The sequence below is a fragment of the Typopeltis vanoorti genome, chromosome 4 (assembly GCF_054136105.1).
Source record: "Typopeltis vanoorti isolate ZY-2024b chromosome 4, IOZ_Tvanoo_1.0, whole genome shotgun sequence".
NCBI lineage: Eukaryota > Metazoa > Arthropoda > Arachnida > Uropygi > Thelyphonidae > Typopeltis > Typopeltis vanoorti.
In genome coordinates this window covers 26,392,778-26,418,109 of record NC_143552.1, presented here as the reverse complement: position 1 = coordinate 26,418,109, position 25,332 = coordinate 26,392,778, and the positions used below count along the sequence as shown (strand labels likewise).

General features: G+C 37.3%; 1 protein-coding gene across 3 annotated transcripts in view; it reads right to left on the bottom strand.

The window, feature by feature from the left end:
• Positions 1 to 25,332, bottom strand: part of Lztr1 (Leucine zipper like transcription regulator 1) — a 510,326-nt gene that overhangs the window by 333,234 nt on the left and 151,760 nt on the right. For all 3 annotated transcript variants that reach the window (XR_016548176.1, XM_090391043.1, XM_090391044.1), the window contains exon 8: positions 5,343 to 5,482. Coding sequence is in view for 2 of the 3 variants with exons in the window: in XM_090391043.1 (XP_090247169.1) it covers positions 5,343 to 5,482 (140 nt within the window). In the remaining variant the exon portion in view is untranslated. The remainder of the gene's footprint in view (positions 1 to 5,342; positions 5,483 to 25,332) is intronic.

The window sequence follows — 25,332 nt, the reverse complement described above, 5'->3', positions numbered from 1 at the left end:
GCTCAGCACGTTCAGTGTTAATCACACGATATCGCGTGATGCGAGTTCTCACCTGTCGGCCGCTCACGCGTTATCGCGTTGCCGTCACTATCAAGTAAAAAAAATTTGGCCACCACATGAAATTCCAATTTTCAGCTTGGCAATGAACGTGTTAAAGTGAAAATCTGACTAATAACCTCTATTTGGCCTGAATCCAGGGTGTTCTTCACCAATTTTCCCTTCCACAATTTTTCTTAGCCTTTTTCATGCTCAAGTACACTTGAATAAATCTTATCATGAAAACACTCAGTGAGGAAATACCTCTGAAATTCTCACATTCAGTTCTATTTCCCTTTTCATAGATGTTACTATGAGAGCTCTACTTCAACCATCGAGAATTCGATTCTCTGACCAGGCCATCTGAATTAGGCAATGCAGCCACTGTAATACTTTTATACCTCCATATTTCAGCATTTCTGGTCGCATTTCATGTACTCCAGCTACCTATCAACATTTAAGGTTTTTGATGACTTTTTCTACTTTAAGTATGGATATGTATTCCTGACTGCATTCCTTTTCAGAGTTTTCTACCATCATGCTGACTCAGCTTGTTTCATTTAGCAGTCTTTCAAAGTAATTACTCCAGACATCTAGAATATCTTTATCTTCAGTTTTCATGTCTCCTTTGTCATCTTTGATTCCTATGGTATACCTTCCTTCATTTCTAAGCTTTTTCAGTAGCTTCCAGAATATTTTACCACTTTCCTGATACTTATTTTGTATGTTCTTACCAAAGTCTTCCCATGACTTTTGTTTAGATAGTTTTACACAGTATTTCACTTTCTTACATTTTTCTATGTATTCTCTAAGAGCAGAAGCTGACTTATTCGACAGGAACTTTTGATATGCTTTCTTCTTTTCCTTCACTGCTTTATTAACTTACTGAGTCCAAAATGGAGTTCTGATTTTTCTATCCTTACAGACAACCTCACCATATGCTTTGCTGAATCGATCAATGTTTTCTTCAGGATTTGCCACTGAATTTCCAAGGCTTGGTTCCTGTTCTCAAACTCTTTCATTTTTTTCTTCAATGATGTTTGTGTATTTTAGTCTATAGTTCACTCATTTTAAAACTATCTTACACACTCTTCTTATCAATAGGGAATTGAGTTTTATCGTGCTCAAAACAAAATAGTGATCACTTCCTATTTCAAATTCTCTGTATACACTTGTGTCCAAATCCAGTGGAAAAACATCGCTATCAACTGTAATATAGTCAATGAGACTTTTCTTAATTCTTGCATCTTCTCTTCATGTGAATTTGTGCACATTTTTATGTTGGAACATGGTATTAACTATAACTAATCCATATCCTGAACAGAAATCCAGTAGGCATTTTTAGCTTCGTGCTTTTCTACAAATTTTCTCAAAACATTTCTATATGTTTGATAATCATTTCCTACTCTGCTGTTTAGATCTCCAACAAGGAGCAACCTTTCCTTTTTCATTGAGTCAGCTGCCTTCTGTAATGCCTCAAAAAAATTCCTCCATTTCTTCCTTGGTAGAACCTACTGTGAGACCATAAGCACAAATAAGTCTCCTTGTCCAGTCTCCCATTCTGATATTTGTCTAGATCACTCAACTTAATATTGCTTGCCAATCAAGAAGATTATTGTCATATTTAGGGTTGAATACTACAGCTACTACTTCTTTTCCTTGATTGTTAATGCCTGAATATCACATTTTGTATTTGTTGCTAAGAAAAATCTCTTTTTTTTTTTGTTTTCTTTGTTTCAATCATGCCTATTATGTCTACATGGTACTTATCCAATTTTCTGCTTAATTTTCCATTTCTTTTCCATTGATGCTTCTTACATTGACAGCCAATCTTCAACAGAGTTCAAGATTAGCTGTCAAGATTGACAGCCAATCTTGAACTCTGTTGATGTTGAGTTGGGACTTATTCTGGAATTTGCTCTACTGGTACAAATCACCTTCCCGCACCTTAGTAATACACAAATCACCAGGAAGGATGAGATTTCTGTCCATGGGCTGATATTTATCTCCAGTTTATTCTGGCATAAACACATCACATCAACAGTTTTCTCAGACTCTCAAAATCTAGGCATTGTTTTCTGCTCAAGATGCTATTTACCCCATATTTACTAACCCTATACAAATTCCAAATCTGTCCATCCTTAGAATACAGGTGGTAATCCTAAAGCCTCCATAAAAATTCTTGATGCTATTCAGAGATGAACAATTTGGCTCATGGATGACCTCTCACAGAGGCACTGTTTCAGCTTTGTGTCTGTTGTACAGGTACTTTCAAGGTGACTGCTCCAGTGAACTGGAATCATTCCTCCACTTTCTGTTGGACCTGTTAAAACAACCACAGCATACGCTCAACATCATTTATTTCTAGAACCCACTTCTCCCATTCCGCATTTATTCCTTTTACCTCTGGCCTCTCAAACAGCCAACCTCAATGTCTTTCCTAACATCTAAAACCTCCTTTTCATCAAGACAAATGTCAATAGATTTCTTCTCTCTAATCATTACCTGCACGGCAAACTGGTTTGTGGCTAACCAGTTTGCCGCAACTTTTATTAGAATACTTTTAAACATCCCATTTTCCCTTTCATGTTAGGTCCAACAGCCTATCACAACCAAGTAACTAGGTTTATCAGAAATCTGCTTCCTGCTTATGAAAGGGCAGTTAATCCAATCTTCATTGTCTACTATGTCTATAAATTATGTTTGTTCTTCTGGCTGGTTTTCCAGTTAGAAGAACAAACCTGAGTTTCCAGGCAGAAAAATCCTTCCATTCCTCTGTATGAAAGCAACTTACTCACCTTCAGATGAAAAGCCCTGATAAATGTCATGTCTTGGACAGGATTCAAATCCAGGTCTTTCCAACTGAAAAGCACTGTTGATACCAAATTCTACACTTTTAAACAAAGCTTAGCATTTTTTACATTTTTCTTTGTATTCTAAGAGGGCAGGTGCTGACATACTTGCTAGGAACTTTTGATCTAATGTTATATTTTCCAGAACTGCCTCATAAACCTCTAGAGTTCACTGAAATTTGGATTCTTCTAACCTTGTGAAAATCAGTGCAGCGTGCTCTTTACTCCAGATTTTTCTGGACATTTCTATAATATCTATCATTCATTTCTTACTCTGCTATTTAAATCTACAATTAAGAACCAGCATTTTCTTTTATGTTAGGTACTGTCTTTAATAATTTGAAAAATTCCTCTCCTCCTTTTTCCCTACCAGAACATTTTGTGCAAATGTATGTACAAAAAAGTCTCTTCATTCAAATCCCTATTTGAAATTTGCCCACATCACTCTCCTTGAAGCCTGCATTCAAAAACTTTACCTTTCAATTAAATTAAGGGGATAAAAATCCCTTATTATTTTACAGCCAGTATGTGAAACTCTAAGATCGAAAACTACGATCTAAGAGTTTCATGACGAAGAACTATCGGTGAATCCAAGCGTAAGTGACCACCTTGTAGTACAACACCAAGGCAACTCGAAGTAAAGGTGGAGCAAGCTCCCTCACTATCCTTGATATTTTCTCATAATGTAAAAACACACAGCTCCTAGGAGATGTAATACTGCTTTACATTATGAGGAGAGGTCACTACCCAGACCGGTTTCAACCTTTTTTGAGGTCTCATCAGTGAGTAGCTAGAACTGGATAATATCAAAGTTTAAGTGAAAAGAACTTACATACCTTCACTATACAAATGCCAGTTCTTTTCACTTAAAACTTTGATATCATCCAGGTCTAGCTACTCACTGATGAGACCTCAAAAGAGGTTGAAACCGGTCTGGGTAGTGACCTCTCCTCATAATGTAAAGCAGTGTTACATCTCCTAGGAGCTGTGTGTTTTTACATTATGAGAAAATATCAAGGATAGCGAGGGAGTTTGCTGCACCTTTGCTTCGAGTAGCCTTGGTATTGTACTACCAGGTGGTCACTTACGCTTGGATTCGCCGATAGTTCTTCGGCATGAAACTCTTAGATGGTAGTTTTCGATCTTAGAGTTTCGCATACTGGCTGTAAAATAATAAAGGATTTTTATCCCCTTAATTTAATTAACTTCGCCAGAAAAAATAGCCGTTTGGCTTTTCATCTTAGCTATGCCTTTCTTTTTCTAATCACTATTACTTGACATTAATATAACATCTAATGGTTATTATCATTTAGCAGCATTTCATATATTTTAGTCTTTTTTTTTATCTTGGTATTGCCAATTATGTGACGTGAAACTTCTTTAATTCTTTTGCCAATTCCACTTAAGAAGTGGAACTGGCAAAGGAAGTAGACACCATCAGTGTACTTCTTCCAGTGATGGTGCCTATTTTTAATTCTGCTGAGGATGTAGCTCACATTTCACTGTTCACTGGCTTTCAGTGTGGTAAAGCAATTTACATTTCAGTGAAATGTAAATTGCTTTACCAGGGAACATTCCAGGTGGCATGACATTTCACCATGTTGCGCTATCTTTTGCTCGTCTTTTAAACCAAAATACAGTTAGGCTGGATAAATCCCAAGTTGCAAGCCTATCCTTGGTTTTGTTCAGTATCCAGGTGAATACTTAATAATAGGACACGATGATGAGAGGGTAAGTAATTGACACTGGATAAGATGCTCTGGTTGGTTCTCTGCAGTTCTCAGAGGCTACAAGAAGTCTTAATATATTTAAGATCTAATATATTAAATACCTCCTACATTGAAGGAGGTAATTAATATATTACATCCATGATTAATCCACAATTAATGGAAAATTTACATCATTTCAGAGAATTTCAAAGAAACTTTGGCCATATTCTGGTACTTTTATCTTGTAGAAATTTTTAACATTTGAACAACAGTCAAGATCTCTGATGTGTTAAATATGACAATAGGCTACATAAAACTGTTTTAAGAGAAGATAAATTAGTGAGCAAATACTCATATTTTTTATATTTATCCATAAGCTGATTGGCATTTTATATGTTTGTTGATTAATGCTGGATAAATCTCATTATTTCATAAATGGCAAGCAGAATTCTTTTCACAACATAAAAACTTTACTTGTTGTTTTGTCCTATTTATAATGGATCTGTATGCAATGACAAGAAGTTCTACCTGCCATGTATTCCACTGGCAAATAATTAATAAATAAATGATTTTTTAGATGGTAGTAACTGTGAACTGGAGCATATACGTTTTTATTCATTTTTTTTATTACTACTATGTCTTTAAATATCTCTATATTTTAATTGTATTTTAAAATTGAGAAATCGCTCTGCTTGTAAATATATTGGTTACTACAAATAATAATAATTCATATCTGCAGACTTACTATTTCTCCTTAAAATGAAACTGAAAGAGACTATTTGTTATCTTTGCACCACTCTGACCAGAGAATACAAACATGCTATCCCTAGCTACAGCAACAGGAAAATTACAACACGTAGGTGGACAATCTCCTTTTTGAGGTACCTGTAAAATGTAATACCTCAATTATTTATACAATTATATAACTTGTAAATTAGAGATAACAGACAATGTGCAAGTGATTAAACATTTAAAGAACCATGTTACATTTATTCATCAACTGTAGTGCCAACATTAATGGTGCACAAATCCTAATTCATTTATTCTGAATCATTCTTTTATTCTTTCAGCTATTATTATTTGTCTTGAATATGTAATGTAACATTAGATGCCTTCAATTCATATTCACAATATGTACCTATTTAATGATTATACTTATGCACCTTAATTTAGTTCTTTAATGGCTAATAACTATGGACAAACCATATTAACAATTCAAATCACCACAAGAAAATGAAATCATCATCATCAAATTCCTGCCATGTACCCTCAAGGGGTGTACAGGATATGATAGTACTACATGAAAAAAATTACATCATCACTAACTGCCTATCTAGAATTTTCTTCAAACTCAGTCTCTTACTTGTCAAGACTCCAACATTATCAGATCTTATATTTCTATCATCTAAGGCACTTTGTACCATATCAATCCACCTATATCTTGGTCTTCCTCTGGGTCGTTTTGCTGCCAACCTGGCAGAGAACACTTGTTTTGCTAATCTTTCTTCACTCATTCTGTTTAAGTGACCATACCAGCTGAGATTAGCTCTGCTAACACATTCCTGGATGCTGACAATGTAAAGTTCTTTCCTAATATCCTTGTTTTTAATATGATATAGCCATTGATGCCATCCGTTCATGGCTATAATCATATCTGCGGTCTCTAGTCATTGGTCAAGTGTTTTACTTCTGACCCAGCCCTCAGATCCATAAGTTAAAACTGGTTTGAACACTGTCTCGTATACAACTAATTTAGTGTTCCAACTAATTTCTCTCTTATTCCATATGAATTTATTCAATTGACTTCCCACCATACCAGCTTTGCTGATTCTGTTGTCAATTTCTATATTTAATTTACCATCTTCACTAAAAATCGTGCCTAAGTAGCTGAAATGTTTTACCTGTTCCACAGGTTCTCCATTCACAACACAGTTGACATTTTCAATGATTCTGCCTATTTTCATTGTCTTTGTCTTTTTATTGCTGACCTTCATAACATATCTATTACAACAGTTATTCAATTTAGTCAGAGAATCTTGCAGACTTGTAGCGGATTTATTTAGAAGTATAACATCATCCGCATAAAGCAAAGAGCTGACATTAACATCTCCAATTTTGATATCATGTTTAATACCACTTTCCATCATAACGTGATCCCATATAGATAATGAATAACAGACAGGATAATGTACATCCTTGTCTCACACCAGATTTAACATTAAACCATCTTCCTGTACTTCCTTCAATTCTAACTGCTGACTTACAACTCAAATAAAGACTAAGTATTGCTTGATATAATGCCCCATTGACACCACATAACTGTAGCGCATTGGCACCCTGTCATATGCCTTTTACAAATCGATAAAACTTAAATACAGATCTTTGTTATATTCCCATGCTTTCTCGACTATTTATCGTAAAGTGAAGATCTGATCCTGACAGCCTCTATTTGGCCTGAATCAAGCTTTTCTTCACCAAGCTTTTCTTCCACAATTCTTCTCAAACGTTTCTCAAGTATACTTGCATAGATCTTGCCAGGAACACTCAGAAGGAAAATACCTCTGTAATTCTCATATTCAGTTTTATTTACCTTTTTTATATATGGGTACTATGAGAGCTCTACTCCAATCACTGGGAATTCGTCCATCTGTCCAGGCTTTCTGAGCTATGCAGTGCAGCCACTGTAAGACTTTTATACCACCATACTTCAGAAGTTCTGGTCGAATATCATCTACTCCTGCTGCTATTTCCACATCTCAAGCCTTTGATGGCATTTTCTACTTCAAGTATGGATATGTATTCCTGACTGCATGCCTGGTCAGTGTTTTTTACCACTGTGCTGTCATCACTACTTGTTTCATTTAGCAGTTTTCAAAGTAATTACTCCATAACTCAAGGATATCTTTTTCTCCCATTTTCATGTCACCTTTATCATTTCTAACTCCTTTTACAGCATTTTTTCCTCCATTCCTAAGCTTCTTCAACAACCTTCAGAATATTTTGCCACCTTCTTGATATTTATTTTCTATATTCTTGCCAAAGTCTTTTGGCAAGTCCATGACTTTTGTTTAGCTAGTTTTACATAGTGTTTAACATTCTTGCATTTGTTCCTGTATTCTCTGAGAGCACAAGCTGACTTATTTGCCAGTAACTTTTGATATGCTTTCTTCTTTTCCTTCACTGTCTCTTTAACTTCCTGTGTCCACCATGGAGTTCTAATTTTTCTATCCTTGTAGCCAACTTCACCACATGCTTCTCTAGCTGAATCAACCAGGGTTTTCTTCAAGGCTTGCCACTGAATCTCCTGCACTTGGCTGCTATTTCCACATCTCAAGCCTTTGATGGCATTTTCTACTTCAAGTATGGATATGTATTCCTGACTGCATGCCTGGTCAGTGTTTTTTACCACTGTGCGGTCATCACTACTTGTTTCATTTAGCAGTTTTCAAAGTAATTACTCCATAACTCAAGGATATCTTTTTCTCCCATTTTCATGTCACCTTTATCATTTCTAACTCCTTTTACAGCATTTTTTCCTCCATTCCTAAGCTTCTTCAACAACCTTCAGAATATTTTGCCACCTTCTTGATATTTATTTTCTATATTCTTGCCAAAGTCTTTTGGCAAGTCCATGACTTTTGTTTAGCTAGTTTTACATAGTGTTTAACATTCTTGCATTTGTTCCTGTATTCTCTGAGAGCACAAGCTGACTTATTTGCCAGTAACTTTTGATATGCTTTCTTCTTTTCCTTCACTGTCTCTTTAACTTCCTGTGTCCACCATGGAGTTCTAATTTTTCTATCCTTGTAGCCAACTTCACCACATGCTACTCTAGCTGAATCAACCAGGGTTTTCTTCAAGGCTTGCCACTGAATCTCCAAGGTTTGATTCCTGTACTCAAACTCTCATTTTTTCTTCAATAATCTTTGTGTATTTTAGTCTGCAGTTCACATCTGAGAGCTGCTCAACTTTTATTCGCTTTAAAACTTTCTTACATGTTATTCTTTTCAATATGAAATTCAATTTTATCCTGCTCAAGACTAAACAGTGATCACTTCCAATTTCAATCCTCTGTACACTCTGGTGTACTGCACCAGGGAGGAAATATCACTATCAACAATAACATAATCAATGAGACTTTTCTTATTCCTTGCCTCTTCTCTCCATGTGAATTTGTGCACATTTTTATGTTGGAACATGGTGTTAGTAATAACCAGTCCATGTACTGAGCAGAAATCCAACAGATATTTGCCATTATTATTAGCTTAGCTCTTTTCTCCAAATTTTCCCAAAATATTTTTGTATGTCTCACAATCATTTCCTACTCTGCTATTTAGATCCTCAACAAGGACCAACTTTTCCTTTTTCATTGTGTCAGTTGCTTTTTCTAAAGCCTCAAAAAATTTCTCCACTTCTACCTTAGTAGAACCTTCTGTGGGACCATAGGCACAAATAAGTCTCATTGTCCAGTTCCCCATTCTCACATTTGCCCACATTACTCTACTTGAGACTGCCTGCCAATCAAGAAGATTAGCCTCGTATTTTGTGTTGAATACTATGGCTACTCCTTCTTTTCCTTGATTGTCATTGCCTGAATATAACATTTTGTATTTACTGCTCAGAAAGATCTCACCAGTTTTTGTCTTATTTGTTTCAGTCACCCCTATTATGTCCATCTGGTACTTATCAAATTCCTCAGTTAACTCCATTTGTTTGTCATTCAGGCTTCTTATGTTGATAGTACCGATCTTTAACTCTGGTGATGTATGTTGAGTTGGGGTGTGTTTCAGATTTGTTCCAGTAGCTGACCTTTCGCTGTTTGCCCTGGTTACCTGACGAAAACAACAGGGGCCCTTGTTTAACCGGGCAACGCCCCAGCCAGCATGAAATTTTGTTATGTTATACCATCATTTTATTTTGGTTTAACCAATAAGAATACAATTTGGTCGGCTAAATCCCAAATTGCCAGCCCATCCTCGTTCGTTCAGTATCTAAGTAGATACCCAACATGGTGCACCACGAGAAGGTGAGGATTGGACATTAGGTCAGAAGCCCTGGTCGGTTATCCGCATTCCTTTAAAGGCTATGTGGAGGTCTCCTCTCAGTTATACAGCTTTGACACAAACTCTTGGCAATTATTTCTGGCAAAATCATTTTCCAAGCTCTCAAAATCCAGTTGCACAACAATAATTCTAATGATGGTCTCTCTTAATCTTCCCTGCTGAAGTTCAGGTCACAGTTGATGGATTCCATTCACTCAATGCAGAATTTTCATACGTAGTCCTTGAATGATTTGTTGACCGATACATCCAAGGGTGTAAGACACCAGGAATAATGGCCACATCAGTCCTCATACCCAAAAGTTGTTTTATTATTTCAGGTCCTAAGTATCCACAGAAGCTATTCCACAAATGGAGAACTGGGTGCCGAAATAAGACCCCTGGCCATTTGTCCCAAACTGTTCTAATCCAATCTCGAACCAATTTAGTGTCCATCCATCCTTTTTCTTGGACTCTTTTACACGAATTCCAGGAGAAATTTCCCCTTCAGTATTATTTTCCTTTTGAATATTACGTAAGGAGGCAACTTTCTTCTATGTTCAATAATTGCAAGCATGATCGTGCATCACTGTTTTTCACTTCTGGTTGTGCATATTATCACACTTTTTACACCATTTTCTGTTATTGTTGTTTGGTGCAGCATGTTGAAATTGAGAGGTGTTTGATCGGCATTGGCTATTTGTGATAAATAATTATTGCTCTTTCTAAGTTGAATCACATAGCAATGAAAATCCATGTCCTTCGACGAAGGGGAAAGACTTTTCCTCTTCATGAATCTTGTGATCCAACCTTGGCTCACTTTCAGATCTGTGCAACTGATGCTTTGTTTTGTGAGAACATTTCATGTGAAACACAGCAATCATCTTTACACAAACCTAACACATAAATCTAATAACTCATCCTTCAAATTCAGGAACTTTCCACTTTTAGGTCGGAATGTTTTTTTTTTTTTGACTTAATGGTGCTTTCTAATGCAAGTTTCTGTTCCTGCCAATATTGCACATTAAACTCAGTCACTGTAAACACAGCCTGCTGCTTGATTGCCATGTTTTTTCTGCAAAATCAATAACTTTGAGTTTAAAACCAGCACTGTAACTTGAACGTTTCTCCATATTTCAAGCAAAAATTACCAGTAATTTACAAGACTTCAGATATGTAATGAACAAACCTTCACGAATGACTAATAAGAAGTGAAAGCAGAGCACGAAATGGACAGCAATGGTAGGCCAGTAGAGATAGAGCACCTATGAAGATGTGCTTATGACTGGTGCGGTATTAACAAAAGACTGTGCGACTCAACGACAAAGGAAAGCTGACAATTGTTTTGTTGAAATGGTGATTCTCTTCAACCAAATTCCATAATATCTGAAACTGCCATAACAACATCCACTATATATTTCTTAGTTTTAACATGTTCACATCGGGGTGGTGTTTCGCTCATTTATTGTTCTGACGGGACTTCTCATTGCTATTTGCATACTGCTTCCACGTCACACAGATGGGCTCAATTGACACCAAGTTTCAACCCCTCAGTTGAATTTTATTGCTGATTGTTTGTGTGTCGCTTCCGCATCGGATTGGCGGGCAGGCAGACTCACACACACATTATATATGGCATGATAGTTTCAATTTGCCAGTAGAATTTTATTTGAAGTTAGCCTTTGTGATCTGTCTTAATGACATCGAAAATTTCAAATGCAATCGAATAAACACTTATTTCATGAAATTGAAAATTTGGACAAATGGTTGGGCAATAGTTTTGAGTTGGATACTGTGTTGGACAGTACAACATATGGTTCTGCTTGAGTCTATACAGCATAGTTTCTGTAGGGAAGGGACATGTGATGCATTAGCTAGTGCCATTTTTATCCTAGTTGTCTCTAATTGCACTATTTGTTGAGAAATATATTACACAGAGTGCAAATGTCTCTGTACCTTATTCAGTGATACAACAAAATTACCGTATTTTCCGGTGTATAAGACACACTTTTTTACCTTAAAAATTGATCTTAAAAATGGGGTGCGTCTTATATAATGAAGGTAAAGATTGTTTCCTCTTTTCAAAGTCATATGCACTCCCTTTTATGTTCCAAGATCTTTGTAGGCGGTTAATGGTGCAATCAAATTGATGCATGACCTTCATGTGACTTCTAGCACGTCATTGGCTAAGAACGGGGAGTCCCTATTCAAGTTTCATAATATCTTACCCGAGTAATCAGTTACCGATGTTTATCAGTATTGAGTTGACGTGTTCAGATATTTTGTGTTCAGTTTGATATTTCCCCGTAGATTTTAGTGATGGAAAAAAACAGGTGACATTCATATACTTCAAGTTACAAATTGCAGGTTGTGAAATATGGAAAAGAACACAGGAATAGGGGAGCTGAAAGACATTTTGGACCTCCGCCTACAGAAAAAATTATTAGAACTTGGCGTGGTCAGAAGGAGATTTTGTACAATTTGTGTAATGAAAAGCGTGTGGAACGTGGAAAAATTACAAAGTGGCCAGAACTAGAGACCGAAGTTTTGAAATGCAAGAAAATCAGAAAAATGGCATTGCGATTTCAACAAAAATGATTCGTACACATGCAGTCAAAGTAGCCTGTGAACGTTGTTTTGGTTTAGGTAAAGTTTATGATTTTTCCAGAAAATTGTATTAAATTTCTTGGGTGCGTCTTATACACCGGAAAATACGGTACGTTTTTTTTTTGCATTTGTAGTATAGTGGCTGTTGGGGGGGGGGGGGGACGTGTTGTTTACCACAGCGAGCGAGTTATTATCACCCCGATGTGAACATGTTTAAACTTTTTTTTGTGCGCGAGGTATATGCGAAACTTTTTAATTTTTTTTTTCATCAAGTAAAATCAGGGATGTGAGTTATACACAAGGACGAGTTATATTCAAGTAAATACGGTATTTGTAAACACATAGCACAGCTGTATTGTGTAAGGATTTTTTTTCTATATTTATTGATTTCATATATGTTTTGTATTTTTTTTAAATTTATTTTTTACATAGTCAAGAAGAGTTGCTTTAGAGATCAAACAGAGAACATTTTCGATCCATTTTGGGCCTCCAATAAGAAGGGAGGTGGTCTTAGACTAGACAATGAAATTCATGTCCCACCTAAAGGCAGTCGCAAACATCCATGCCCATGGCAGGATTCAAACCTGCAGCTGCTGCTGGTTGGAGAGCAGATATGCTACCGCCTGGCCAACCAAGCTGGCAACATACTCATGTTTTCACTTTTTTTTTAAAGAATTTTTCTATAGTGAAACATTTCAGTTACTTAGGCACGATTTTTAGTGAAGATGGTAAATTAAATATGGAAATAGATAACAGAATCAACGAAGCTGGTATGGTAGGAAGTCAATTGAATAAATTCATATGGAATAAGAGAAAAATTTGTCGGAACATGAAATTAGCTATATACAAGACAGCGTTCAAACCAGTTTTAACTTATGGATCTGAGAGCTGGGTCAGAAGTAAAACACTTCACCAAAGACTAGAGACCTCAGATATGAGAGTCCTGAGAAAGATTATAGCCATGAACATCAGTGGCAATATCATATTGAAAATGAGGATATCAGGAAAGAACTAGACAATGTCAGAATCCAGGAATGCATTAGCAGAGCTAATCTCAGGTGGTATGGTCACTTAAACAGAATGGGCGAGGAAAGATTAGCAAAATAAGTGTTCTCTGCCAGGTTGGCAGGAAAATGACCCAGAGGAAGACCAAGATATAGGTGGATTGATACGGTAAAAAGTGCCTTAGACGATAGAAATATAAGATCTGATAATGTTGGAGTCTTGGCAAGCAACAGACTGATTTGGAGGAAAATTGTAGATAGGGAGTTAGTAATGATGTAAATTTTTCATGTAGTACTATCATATCCTGTACACCCCCTTGAGGGTACATGGCAGGAATTTGATGATGTATGACAATTTTTCTATAGAGTTTACTCAAGGATTTGTGAAGACTGCTTGTTAACCCGTGATGGAAACTTAACCAGATTAACATATAAAAAATAATAAATAAAAAGAGTATATCAACCCATACATGAGAGGTTGCAAAATCTACATCACATCAGTGTAATGATTAGACAAGTAGTCATTGTTTGGGGAAGAGCATTCCTCACCACAGAGGTAGATAGATGATGAGAAACTGGTTTTATATTTGAAGCTAGACAGTAAACAGAAGTTCACCGGCAGTTGTTTGTGTGTTTCTGAGCTTGAGAGAAAGTGGATGTAGTGTCAGTCAGTTCAGCTTATAGAAAGAATAAAGCAGAAACTGCATACAAAACTTGGAAAAACCGCCATTCATCGGACAACACATTGAATGGAACATGAATCTGCACAGAAACATCCAGAACTAAGGCTCACAACATGGGTTTCCATGGGAGGACTGCAATATGCAAGCTCCATGTTGCCCAAACCAACATGCAGCATCAACTTCAGTTTCTGCAGAGAGTGTCTTCAGTGGGATGTGGAAACTTCAAAGCTGCTTTATGGAGCAACAAATTATGCTACACCCTCTACCATGCAGATGGATGGGTGTGGCAGATGCCTGCCTGGTCAATGTCTCTTACCAGAGGGTGTAAACCCAACGCGAAATTCGGAGGTAGCAGTGTTATGTTATGATCCTGTTTTTCCTGGTTTGGCCTCGGATTTCTGTTTGTGGTGCCACAAACACTGAATTCCAAGTGCTATAACGAACATTTGTGACAATTCAATGCTTCCTACATTGTGGTGTTTCTACGGAAATTACCATTGTCTCATATAGCATGACAATGTCAAAAGGTTGCTAACTGTAACTGCTTGGTTTTTTGGACATGAACTTGACTGGCCTCCACAGAGCCCTGATTTCAACCCTATTGAATATCGGCATGTTGGGCGAGATCAAGGGATGTCTGTCCCACAACAGTCTGGGACCTCATACATGCCTACAGGAAGAATGGTCCAAAATTCCCATTGACTGCTATCATATGTTTGTGGAGTATGCCCCCAGGTTTGCTGCAGTGACTGGTAATTTATGAATAGCAGAAAGAGAGTGAGGATAAGTACAAAACCCTGAAACACTCTAGCATTAGTGGGGAAATATGAAAAAAGATTATCCACCATGACATGCAGTGAACAACAGAGAGAGGAAACTGATGATCCAACAGCAAAGGGTGGATGGTAGATGGATCATAGACCATAAGATGGTAACATGATAAGCAGGCCTGTGTGTCAGTACTGAAAGAAATGCCTTGGAAATATCTAGAGCAACCACTGTGGACTGAGAGTGGTGGAATCCATACTAGTACCTTATTATCTGGTGTGCTTCGAGGTGGCAAAGGAGTTGATTGTTATACATCTGTGACATTATTTACAACTAAACTAAAGCAAAAGCATAATAGGATGATAGTTTCTGGATTTATTTATTTTGTCTGAAATGGATTGAATATAGGCTTATTTTGATGATGTAGGACAAATGTCAGATGAGTATGAAAGATTGTAACCAAGATAAAGGATGGGCATTAGTTCTGAAGAGCGAGTTTTAAGCATACCTGGGAGAATATCATGAGAAGCAGAAATTAGCATTCAAGATTCTTCTGATATCTTTCTAAGACTAGAGCAGATATGCAATGAGCATTCCTGTAAAGTGAGTGTGGGAAGGATGGGGACTTTGCTTAGATCACTAACACAGATGCTGAGAAGAATGATGCCAGGTCAGCCTTGTTTTGGGGTGATGTTACAATACCATCTGGGCATGAGAGAGGTGGAAACTTGAAGGGGGCAAGAATTATGCCCAATAGACTGAGTGAGCGATCAGAATTCTCACTTGCCATTTGAGCTGGAGGCAAGTTTTCTGCACTTGATCCTTTCAAAGTCAGATTTGGATCTGGTGATTGTCATTTTGCAGTGGTTACCTGCTGCCTTGCGCTAGTGCTTCAGTTGGTGCAGGAGTTAGGATCAGAAGAGCAAAAACAATAGTCAGTCCATGGAAAAAAGAAGTAGAAATTGCACAGTCATCCTATTTAACACTATTGTAGTGCCAAACATTCTCAACTTGTCACTGTGAATGTTTAAGTCTCCAAAAAAGATGACCTTACCATTTGGGTATATGGACTCCAGATGAACAAGCTTCACGGACAAATAATGCAACAAAAGGCCAGCATGGTTATCAGAATTTGGGTTATCACAATTTGAAGAGCATAAAGACATCAAATGAATGAACACGGAAATTTTGAATACAGCAGATCATAAAGAGAAGATTCAAGATTTGTCATTCGGTGACATGGAAATACTAAATTTAGCAATGTATGTACAGGTTTCACTTTTGTGGCAGAAGTACTCATAGTATAGTTCAGAAAATTAAGGTGGATAAGGCCGATGCTCCTAGTAGGTTCTGTTAAAAATAACAGGTCTGGTGAAATAGATATGTGTTGTTGTTATTTTTTAATGGGCTTCTATGATTTTTATGGTTTTAGTTGAATTTTTTAGTTTTTTTGGTAAAGTTTGTTTTTTATTTTGGTACTGTTTTTTTGAAGGAGATTTTTTTATCTGTGGTGGTATCGAAATTTTTATGTTGACTTATAATGGATGGTAAATTTGTGCTGAGAAAGAGTTAAAGGGTAGGGATGTGAGGATGGAAAATCCATAAATATGTATCCCACACACACAGAGAGAGTAGACAATCTCTAGTTCACAACGGGGATGCGATAGATCCTACTTTTGTATCCCTGTATTCTGACTCCTTCCAGGAACAACCTAGCATAATAAGTGACAGCTGGATTATTTGATAGCTAATTTTGAAGCTTCCTGATCAGTAGATGGTTTGTGAAGCCATTTTACTGCTGTACCACCAACTGTAGAGCTATGGAATCCCTGTGTGTCTTCCACAGCAATGAAGCTATCAACCCCACTATAATGGGGAAAGGAACAGAAACCAGAAAAACTGCTTTGGAATGAAATATGGCAACAGCCACTTCAGGCCTCCAATAAGCAAGGTAATAGTAGTGGTGATGAAGGTTGTCTATTGCTCATGGGCTTAGTTAGCATTTCCTCTTACTATAGAAGATATGCATTTATAGTAATTTGTATTTGTATCTGTCTAACATTCTGAGTGCCATCATTTTTTAACTTTTCTTCCAGATATAGTTTGATATATATAGCATGTTTCTATGAACAGAGCATTTAATCATGGTCTACTATATGATACAAAGCTTGGTTATGCTTGTGAATTATATTTGACAGAATAATTTTTATTTACTCCTTAACACATTCATGGTGACAAGCTGTATATTGCACATGTGCATCAGGTGGGTTCATTTTTACAAATTTGTTAATATTACAGAACACAAGTTTCAATTTTTGTTGTTCTTGACCTCTGAAATGTCTCAATAACACAAAAAATTGCAAAAAGTAATTTTTATCTTATCTCAAGTTATAAAAGAAATAAAAAACTGACTATTCTATTTTTGATATGTTATGGATTATAGAAATTGTAGTAAGAAATATGCAATTCTGTATATGATCAAAAAAAAAAAAAAAAGAGAAAACAAAATTTCATTATAATCAGAAAAATACCGAGTATTGTGAGGAAAGGTATATCGGAGTATGAAAAGAAATTGGCCATGCAAGCTAAAGGCAATCCAAAAGAATTTTATCGTTATGCTGCAAGTAAAAAAAAGAATGAATGTGGAAGAATTACTATCAAATGCAGATGGTACTTGAGTGTAGGAAGCTAATGAGATTGTTCAGCTGAGTGCCCACTTTGCTAAGATATATCAACCAGGTGTACGTAACATGGTGCACAGTGCTACTGCTACATTGAACGAAGAGTCAGAGATTCATGAAAATGAGGATGTAGAGCTGTCGCATAACCTGGATAAGAATTGGTCTATAAGGACAGATGGAATATCAGCCTGTTTGCTAAAGAAATTTTCAGCCGAATTTACTACACCTTTCAGATGTTTGTGTAACTTGAGTCTCAGCTCCGGAATGATACCACAGGAATGGAAGAAATGTATGATAGTTCCTTTGTACAAGGGTGGTGCAAAAATTGACGTGTCTATACCGAACTATCAGTATCTCAGGTGTGGTAGTGATGATTTTAGAGAAGTTGGTAAGAACTCGCATACAGAAATGGATAGACAGAAATGCTATACTCTGCAAGGAACAGCATGGGTTTACTAAAGGAAGGTCATGTTTTAGCAATTTGCTCATATTTTATAAATGTTACGGCTGAGTTGGATAAAGGGAATGGATACACTATGATAATGTTGGATTTTTTTAAGGCATTTGATAGGATACTACATGAAAGGCTTGCATAAACTGGAGAATCTGGGAGTGGAATATAAACTCTTGATTTGGATCAGGGGATGGCTGATAGACAGATATCAAAAAATGGTATACAGTGGGTGTGAATCTGCCAGATTTAAGGTGGCCAGTGGTGTACCTCAGGGTTCAGTTCTTGGGCCATTATTGTTCAATCTATATATTAATGACATCAGGAAGGATCTAACATCAAATGCAATTGTTTGCCAATGATGCAAAGATAGGCAGGGCAATCAGGAATGCTACTGATATTCAGCAATTACAAAACGATTTGAATAGACTGGAAATTTGGGAAAACAAAAATGGCAGTCAGTTTAGTAAGTGTAAAGTTATGCACTTTGGTGTGATTAGAGTTCCAGAGGCATATTATATTAGTGGGGTTATGCAACAAGAAACTGAAGAGGCAAGGGATCTTGGCGTATTGGTGGATAGGAATTTAAAGTTCAATGGTCACACAGCAAAAGTTGTAAATACAACTCAGAGGATAATTGCAATGTTGAAGCAAACCTTGACATGTAAGGATAAGGAAGTCATTTTGTCTCTTTATAAGGCTTTAATAAGACCACACCTGGATTATTGTGTGCAGATTTGGTCTCCTGGGTTCCTAGAGGATAAAGAAGCTGTGGAAAGGGTGCAAAGAAAAGTTACAAAGATTATATCTGGATTAATGAACCAGATCAGACCAGAGTCTGCATTGCAGACTCTGGTTAACAGGAGAAAGAGGGGTGATATGATAGAGGTCTATAAACTTTTGAATGGGTGCTATAGGATATCAACTGATGAAATTTTTCGTTATATGGAAGGTGGGGAGAGAACATGGAGCATCCATGGAAGTTAAATTTATTTGCAGTCAAGAAAGGGGTAAGAGACTGGTTTTTCTCCCAGAGAGCAGTGAGTGGAATAATTTGAGTGGAATTAGAATGAGCAGGATGATTCAAACATTGGATGAGAGGATTAAGTGGTAGTTGACACAAATGATTTGGTTGGTAACAAGGGGTAAGAGACTGGTTTTTTTCCCAGAGAGCAGTGAGTGGAATAATTTGAGTGGAATTAGAATGAGCAGGATGATTCAAACATTGGATGAGAGGATTAAGTGGTAGTTGACACAAATGATTTGGTTGGTAACAAGGAGAATGCAAGGACTGATGTCAGGAGGCTGTTGAGGAGTGTGGAAGATAACAGTGTGGTAGGTAAGGTAGTCAGCATGTTGCCCAAGTATGATAATGATGAGCTGAGAAGTCAAGGAAAGATTATGAATGGTATGCTAGCTGAGTTGTTTGAGGAGAAAAGCATTCAATTTTGTGAATGTGTGGGATGAATTTGAGGGAAGAATAGGACTGTATAAAAGAGATTGGCTACATTTAAATGGATGCCAGTCAGCTGGAGAAACTGTTGCTGCAAGAAAAAGTAAAGACTGAAGAGAAAGAAAGACCTGAAGAAGCAAGTGTTATTGGTGAAGAGCAGGAAAATAGGGTAGGAGAATTTGCAAATGGAGAGGTGGATGGCATGATGTGTGAGAAGTATAAGTAATAGTTTCAGGAGTTGATGCATGACTGTGCATTAGGTGTGGGAGAAGTGTAATATCATTGATGATAAAGAGGAATAACCAGGCCAGGATAATGGAGGAGTCATATCTGAGAAGTGGGATCAGTGGAACGTGCTATAGAACAAGAAATGAGAAAAAAGTGCTAGAAGTATTCAAAGTAAGAATGAAATTGTAGCACTGATAGAGCTCAATTACCCAAAAATTGTCAGAATAAGTGATATATAGTTTTTTGTGTAGACAGACAGGGAGAAAGTGAGAAGGAGTTGTGTCCACCTAAGGTGAAGATGCAAGGAGCAATAAGGGACAATGATTTTGAAACAGTATGATATAAAGTGGAGGTGGACAGGATGAAATGTTTACTAGGTTGTTGCTATAAACCTCATAATGTGAAATGTGATGAGAAGGAAATGTATATGCAAATTAGACTGGCAAGTAAGAAAAGGGTGATCATTATGGATGATTTCAATTATTGTAATATGCCAGCAAAGGTTGGTCGATTGGAAGAGCCTCTGCTAATAATGCTCATGCAAAAGGTTAAGTAAGTTTGAGCGCGGTTAGTAGTTGGAACCCCCTTCCAACTACTAACCGCACTCAAACTTACTTAACTCAATCATTTGATGATGTTGGCACATTCTCCCTTGATGAGTCTTTGAACTCCCTGGAGGTGTCACATAATAATAATAATAATATAATGGAACTAAGAGACACCATCAGAAATCAAAGAGAATGAATTTCTTGAGTTTTGGGGAGATAACTATCTTAGGGAGTAAGTAACAGAAGATACAAGCAGATCAAGGATGTTTCATTTGATTATCTCATCAGAGGAGATTATTGTAAATGAAGTGTCTGAATCTTCCTCAAGTTGGTGAAAATGACCATGAAGTGTTCACATGGGTGGTGGCCGGTCACATCAGGTCTTCACCCTTTTATGAAAAAAGGGTTATATGTGAAACTATAAGGTTGGTGATTATGACAAACTCAGGAGGTGATTTGCAACTATATCATAGAAGGAGGAATTAGATGAAAATGCTGCTTGGTCAATTCTCAGAAACTATCTGGCAGAGGCAATAACTCAGTGCATTCCAAAGAATAGGAGATTAAATAAGGTAGGTGTAAAATAGATGACTGGAGAGGTGATGCATGCAGTGTGGAAGAAAACGGCAATGTGAAGGCAGCACAAAATAAATGGCAATAATCAATTACATGAGGAAGGGTAGCAAAAGTGCAGTATGAGCAGAAGTTAACAAATCCTAGGGAGTTTTTTTGATATGTGGCTAGTAGAAAGAAGAATAACTCAGTGCATTCCAAAGTGCAATAACTCAGTGCATTCCAAAGATTAGAAGATTAAATAAGGTAGGTATAAAATAGATGACTGGAGAGGTGATGCATGCAGTGTGGAAGAAAATGGCAATGTGAAGGCAGCACAAAATAAATGGCAATAATCAATTACATGAGGAGTACAAAGAGCAAGCAAAGAAGGTGACTCACTTGGTAAGGGTAGCAAAAGTGCAGTATGAGCAGAAGTTAACAAATGAAGCTAAAAGAAATCCTAGGGAGTTTTTTTGATATGTGGCTAGTAGAAAGAAGAATGATTATGGAAAGATGATGTTAGTCAGTTATAATGGTAGAATGAAAACCACTAAGGATATGAGGTGTTAAATGAGTGATTCATTCAAGTATTCCATCCTTGTGAATGTAAAATAATGCAGAACTTGAGAGCAGGGGGAAAGGGAGAAGAACAACTGATGGTGAGTGAGCAGGAGGTATATGAGGAATTGAGTAAACTAGATACCAACAAGGCCATATGACTTGATGGTATATCATCACGTCTTGTGAGAATGTTCCATGGAGTTCACAACAGCTTTACCTTTTAACATGAGTCTTAGACTGACCCGAGACTGAATTATAAGCCAATCTGCTTGTCTGGAGTTGTGGTCAAGGTGTTAGAGAGGAGCAGGATTTAGAACTGGGTTTGTAGCAGCACTCTTTGATGGGAAGATTGTGTTTTAGCATTCTGCTTACTTATTATAAGAAAGTGACAAATGCATTGGACAAGGAGGATGCATACACAGTAGTATATTTAGATTATGCAAAGACATTTGACAGGCTAGTAATAAAATTGGAACAGATGGGGTTGAATTGAAAATTATCTGTCTGACAGGTATCAGCAGACTGCATATGTGGGAGCAATATTCCAAAAGAGGAATGCCACTAGGTCTGTTTTGTTGCCATTGTTGTTTAATTTATGTAAATGACATTAGGAAGGACTTCAGAATGATCTACAGTTGTTAATAGATGATATAAAGTTGGGGAAGCTATGAGGAGTAAAATGGATGTTGTATCCTTGCAAGAGAAAGAGATACAGGACACTGTACTCCTTAGAAAGAACAAGTTGCATATGCATTAAACTTATCAATCAGTTCAATGAACTTGCAAGGAATTTGTAAGTAGAGCTAAATGCTAATGTGTATTTATTTCTATTTCCCTACTTTACAGTCATTGAAAATAAATAGTGCTATTATTTTTAAAATAATTAGAATTATTTTTTTTTTCACAATGTCTTCAAGAATTAATGTAGAAAACTTGCAACTGACAGTCACACATTCTGCTCCCTCTAAAAAACTGTTGGGATCAACTTTTGTCCATCTGTGCTACCTCCTCTATTCCATCCTAACAACAGCACTGCAACATCACCTAAAGACAAAGCTGGCATCATTCTTCTCTTCCAACTCCTGCAAAGATCACCATGGCAAATTATCTCCATCTTTGAAAAGAGAATTGCATTTCATGCATCCTGTGATCTTCTGCCAGAAAGACATCAAAAGAATCCTGAATAACTTGGATACAACAAAGGCAGCTGGTCCTGATGGAATTCCACCCATTGTAATCAAGAGATGTACTCCTGAACTAACACCTATTCCATTTCTACATCTATTTACTAAACTGCACTCAACTTGCATCCATATCCTACACCGTGGAAGACAACCTACATACAAGCAGTTCACAGAAAAGTTATAAATGTGTACCATCAAGTTACCAACCTACTGCTCTCACTTCAATTTTGTCTAAAGTAATTGAGAACGTTATCAACAGTTAACATCTGCAACACTTGGAGAACTGCAATGAAATTAGTGATCACCAGTATAAATTTCGCCCATCTAGATCCACAGAAGCTCTTCTGGACAACATTCATGCACCTCTGGATCCATATCATGGAAAGGTTTGGAGAAACCTGTGTCGTTGCTCTTGACATCTCCAAGGTTTTGATAGGGTCTAGCATAGTTGGCTTCTCAAAAAGTTACCATCATTCATCCTTTATAATTGGAATGGTAGTTTTATCTCAGGTTGATCCCTATGTGTAATGGTAGGTGATGCTTTGTGTTGGAGGCTTAATGGATTGTATACAGCACTCAGAAAGGATTAAAAACAGAATTTAATTCTTCCTATATTTCGTCTCAGTCAATGAGACATCTTCGGGGATTACAAAAAAACTAATGTAACATAAAAACAAATAACAAACAATACTAAATCCAACCACGTGGGTGACACTAAAGTCCTATCTAGGTGGAGCGCCCTCTATGGGCAGTTGTAGGTGGCCTGGAATGTAAAGTAGGACCTCTGGTGATAAGCATTTCCCAAATCTTAGAAAGCTAAATGCAACCATATTTCTTAAGATTTAGTTGATTCCTGAGAGCTGCTGCTGATTCTAAGAATAGTATTTCTCTTCTTAATTTGCTGTGGTGGAGCATGGTGGTTTTTTTCCCATGAGATCCTGTGGGTTGTATCCAAGACATGGTCAGCCAGGCCTGACTGACCATAGTCGTGGTTGCAGATGTATGACTTATGTTCCTCCAGGCGGATAGTAGCTGATCTGCCTGTCTGTCCAAAGTACGCCAGTTTACAGGAACAGGGTACTTTATAGACTCCAGGCACTGAGAGAGGAGGGAGCTGATCTTTTGTAGAGCGGATAAGAGTGACAAGTTTGTGGTGGGGCTTAAATGCTGTGTGTAGATTGTACTTTTTTAAAATCTTGACTATTTTTTCAGATGTGCTATGGATGTAGGGTATGGTGACGGCATTTCTAAACTCTTTTTGAAGAGAAGACCGGGGAATGGGGAAGGACCTGATTATTTTTTTAATGCTGTGATCGCTGTAGCCATTGGAGAGGAAAGTGTTGTGTATGTGGTCAAGCTCAGTTGTAAGGGTGGTTCCACTGGAACAAAGATTGTCGGCTCTCTTGGTAAGAGTTTTAATAATGCCATATTGTTGAGCAGGGTGGTAGTGGGAGCGTTTGTGGATGTATCTGCCTATGTGCATGGGTTTTCTATATATTGCAAAGGAAAGTGTACCGTTGGGAAGGCGTGTAACTATGGTGTCTAGGAAGGGTAAGCAATTGTTCTTTTCCTTTTCCATCGCGAACTGGATTCTTGGATGTAGGCTGTTGAGGTGACTGAGGACGGCGTGTAATGTGTCTGGGCCATGAAGCTAAATAGGGAACATATCATCTACATATCTTAGCCAGATGGAAGGGTTGAGAGGGGCTGAGTCTATGGCTCGTTCTTCAAAATCTTCTATATAAAAATTGGCAAGAGGAGGGGACTCATGGCGGTTCCTTCTATCTGCTTATAGATTTTGTTCTTCCAAGAAAAATAACCAGAATAGATGGCAAAGGAAAAGAGATTTAAGATGTCAGAAGGAAAAACGTTTTTTAAGAGTGTTAAGGTATCAATTAAGGGTAAACAATATGTCTGTGTTATTTAAGGTTAAATTTTCTATGAGGGTTTTGAAATGGATAGAGTTTTTTATATAGAATGTGGAAAGTGCAGTGAAGGGGGGGTCAAAGAGTTGGCCAACTATTTTGACATTTTGTAGCAAGGTGAGTTAGTGGCATCTACTATAGGTCTTAGTGAGGAATTGGGTTTGTGGATTTTTGATAAACCATATATTGGGGCGGGGGGACAGAAAGGTTTGAGTTTTTTCATGATTTCCGGGGGCCAGGAAGACACTGGGGTCGTGTTCTAGCGAGATGTAGGTAGAGTGATCTCGGAGGATAATCTCCATTTTTCGATTGTATTCCGTGGCATTACTCTTATCAGCTCTGGTGATAATGAAACTTTTTTCTTTTCATAATTTCATGAGAGCAGTGCGCTGAGAGGAAGATAAATTACTTTTTGGAGTAATTTTAGGATCTGTCGCTTAGTGCTGGAAATAGCAAACAACATCAGACTTGACGTCGCCAACATCCTTGTCCAGTCTTCACCTCCAAAAAGTAATTTATCTTCCTCCCAACACACTGCTCTCATGAAATTACGAAAAGAAAAAAAGTATCATTATCACCAGAGCTGATAAGGGTAATGCCACGGAATACAATCGAAAAATGGAGATTATCTTCCGAGATCGCTCTACCTACACCCTGCGAGAACACGACCCCACAAAAATACAAGTTAAAAAACTAAAAAACTTACTTAAAAAAGTGTCTTCCTGGGCCCCCCGAAATCACAAAAAAAACGCAAACCTTTCTGTTCCCATTCCTCCCCAAATATACGGTTTACCAAAAATCCACAAACCCAATTCCCACTAAGACCTATAATGGATGCCACTAACTCACCTTGCTACAAACTGTCAAAACAGTTGGCCAACTCTTTGACCCCCTCACTGCACTTTCCACATCCTATATAAAAAACTCTACCCATTTCAAAACCCTCATAGAAAATTTAACCTTAAATAACACAGACATATTGGTAAGCTTTGACACCTCCTCATTGTTTACCAATATTCCCTTAATTGATACCTTAACACTCTTAAAA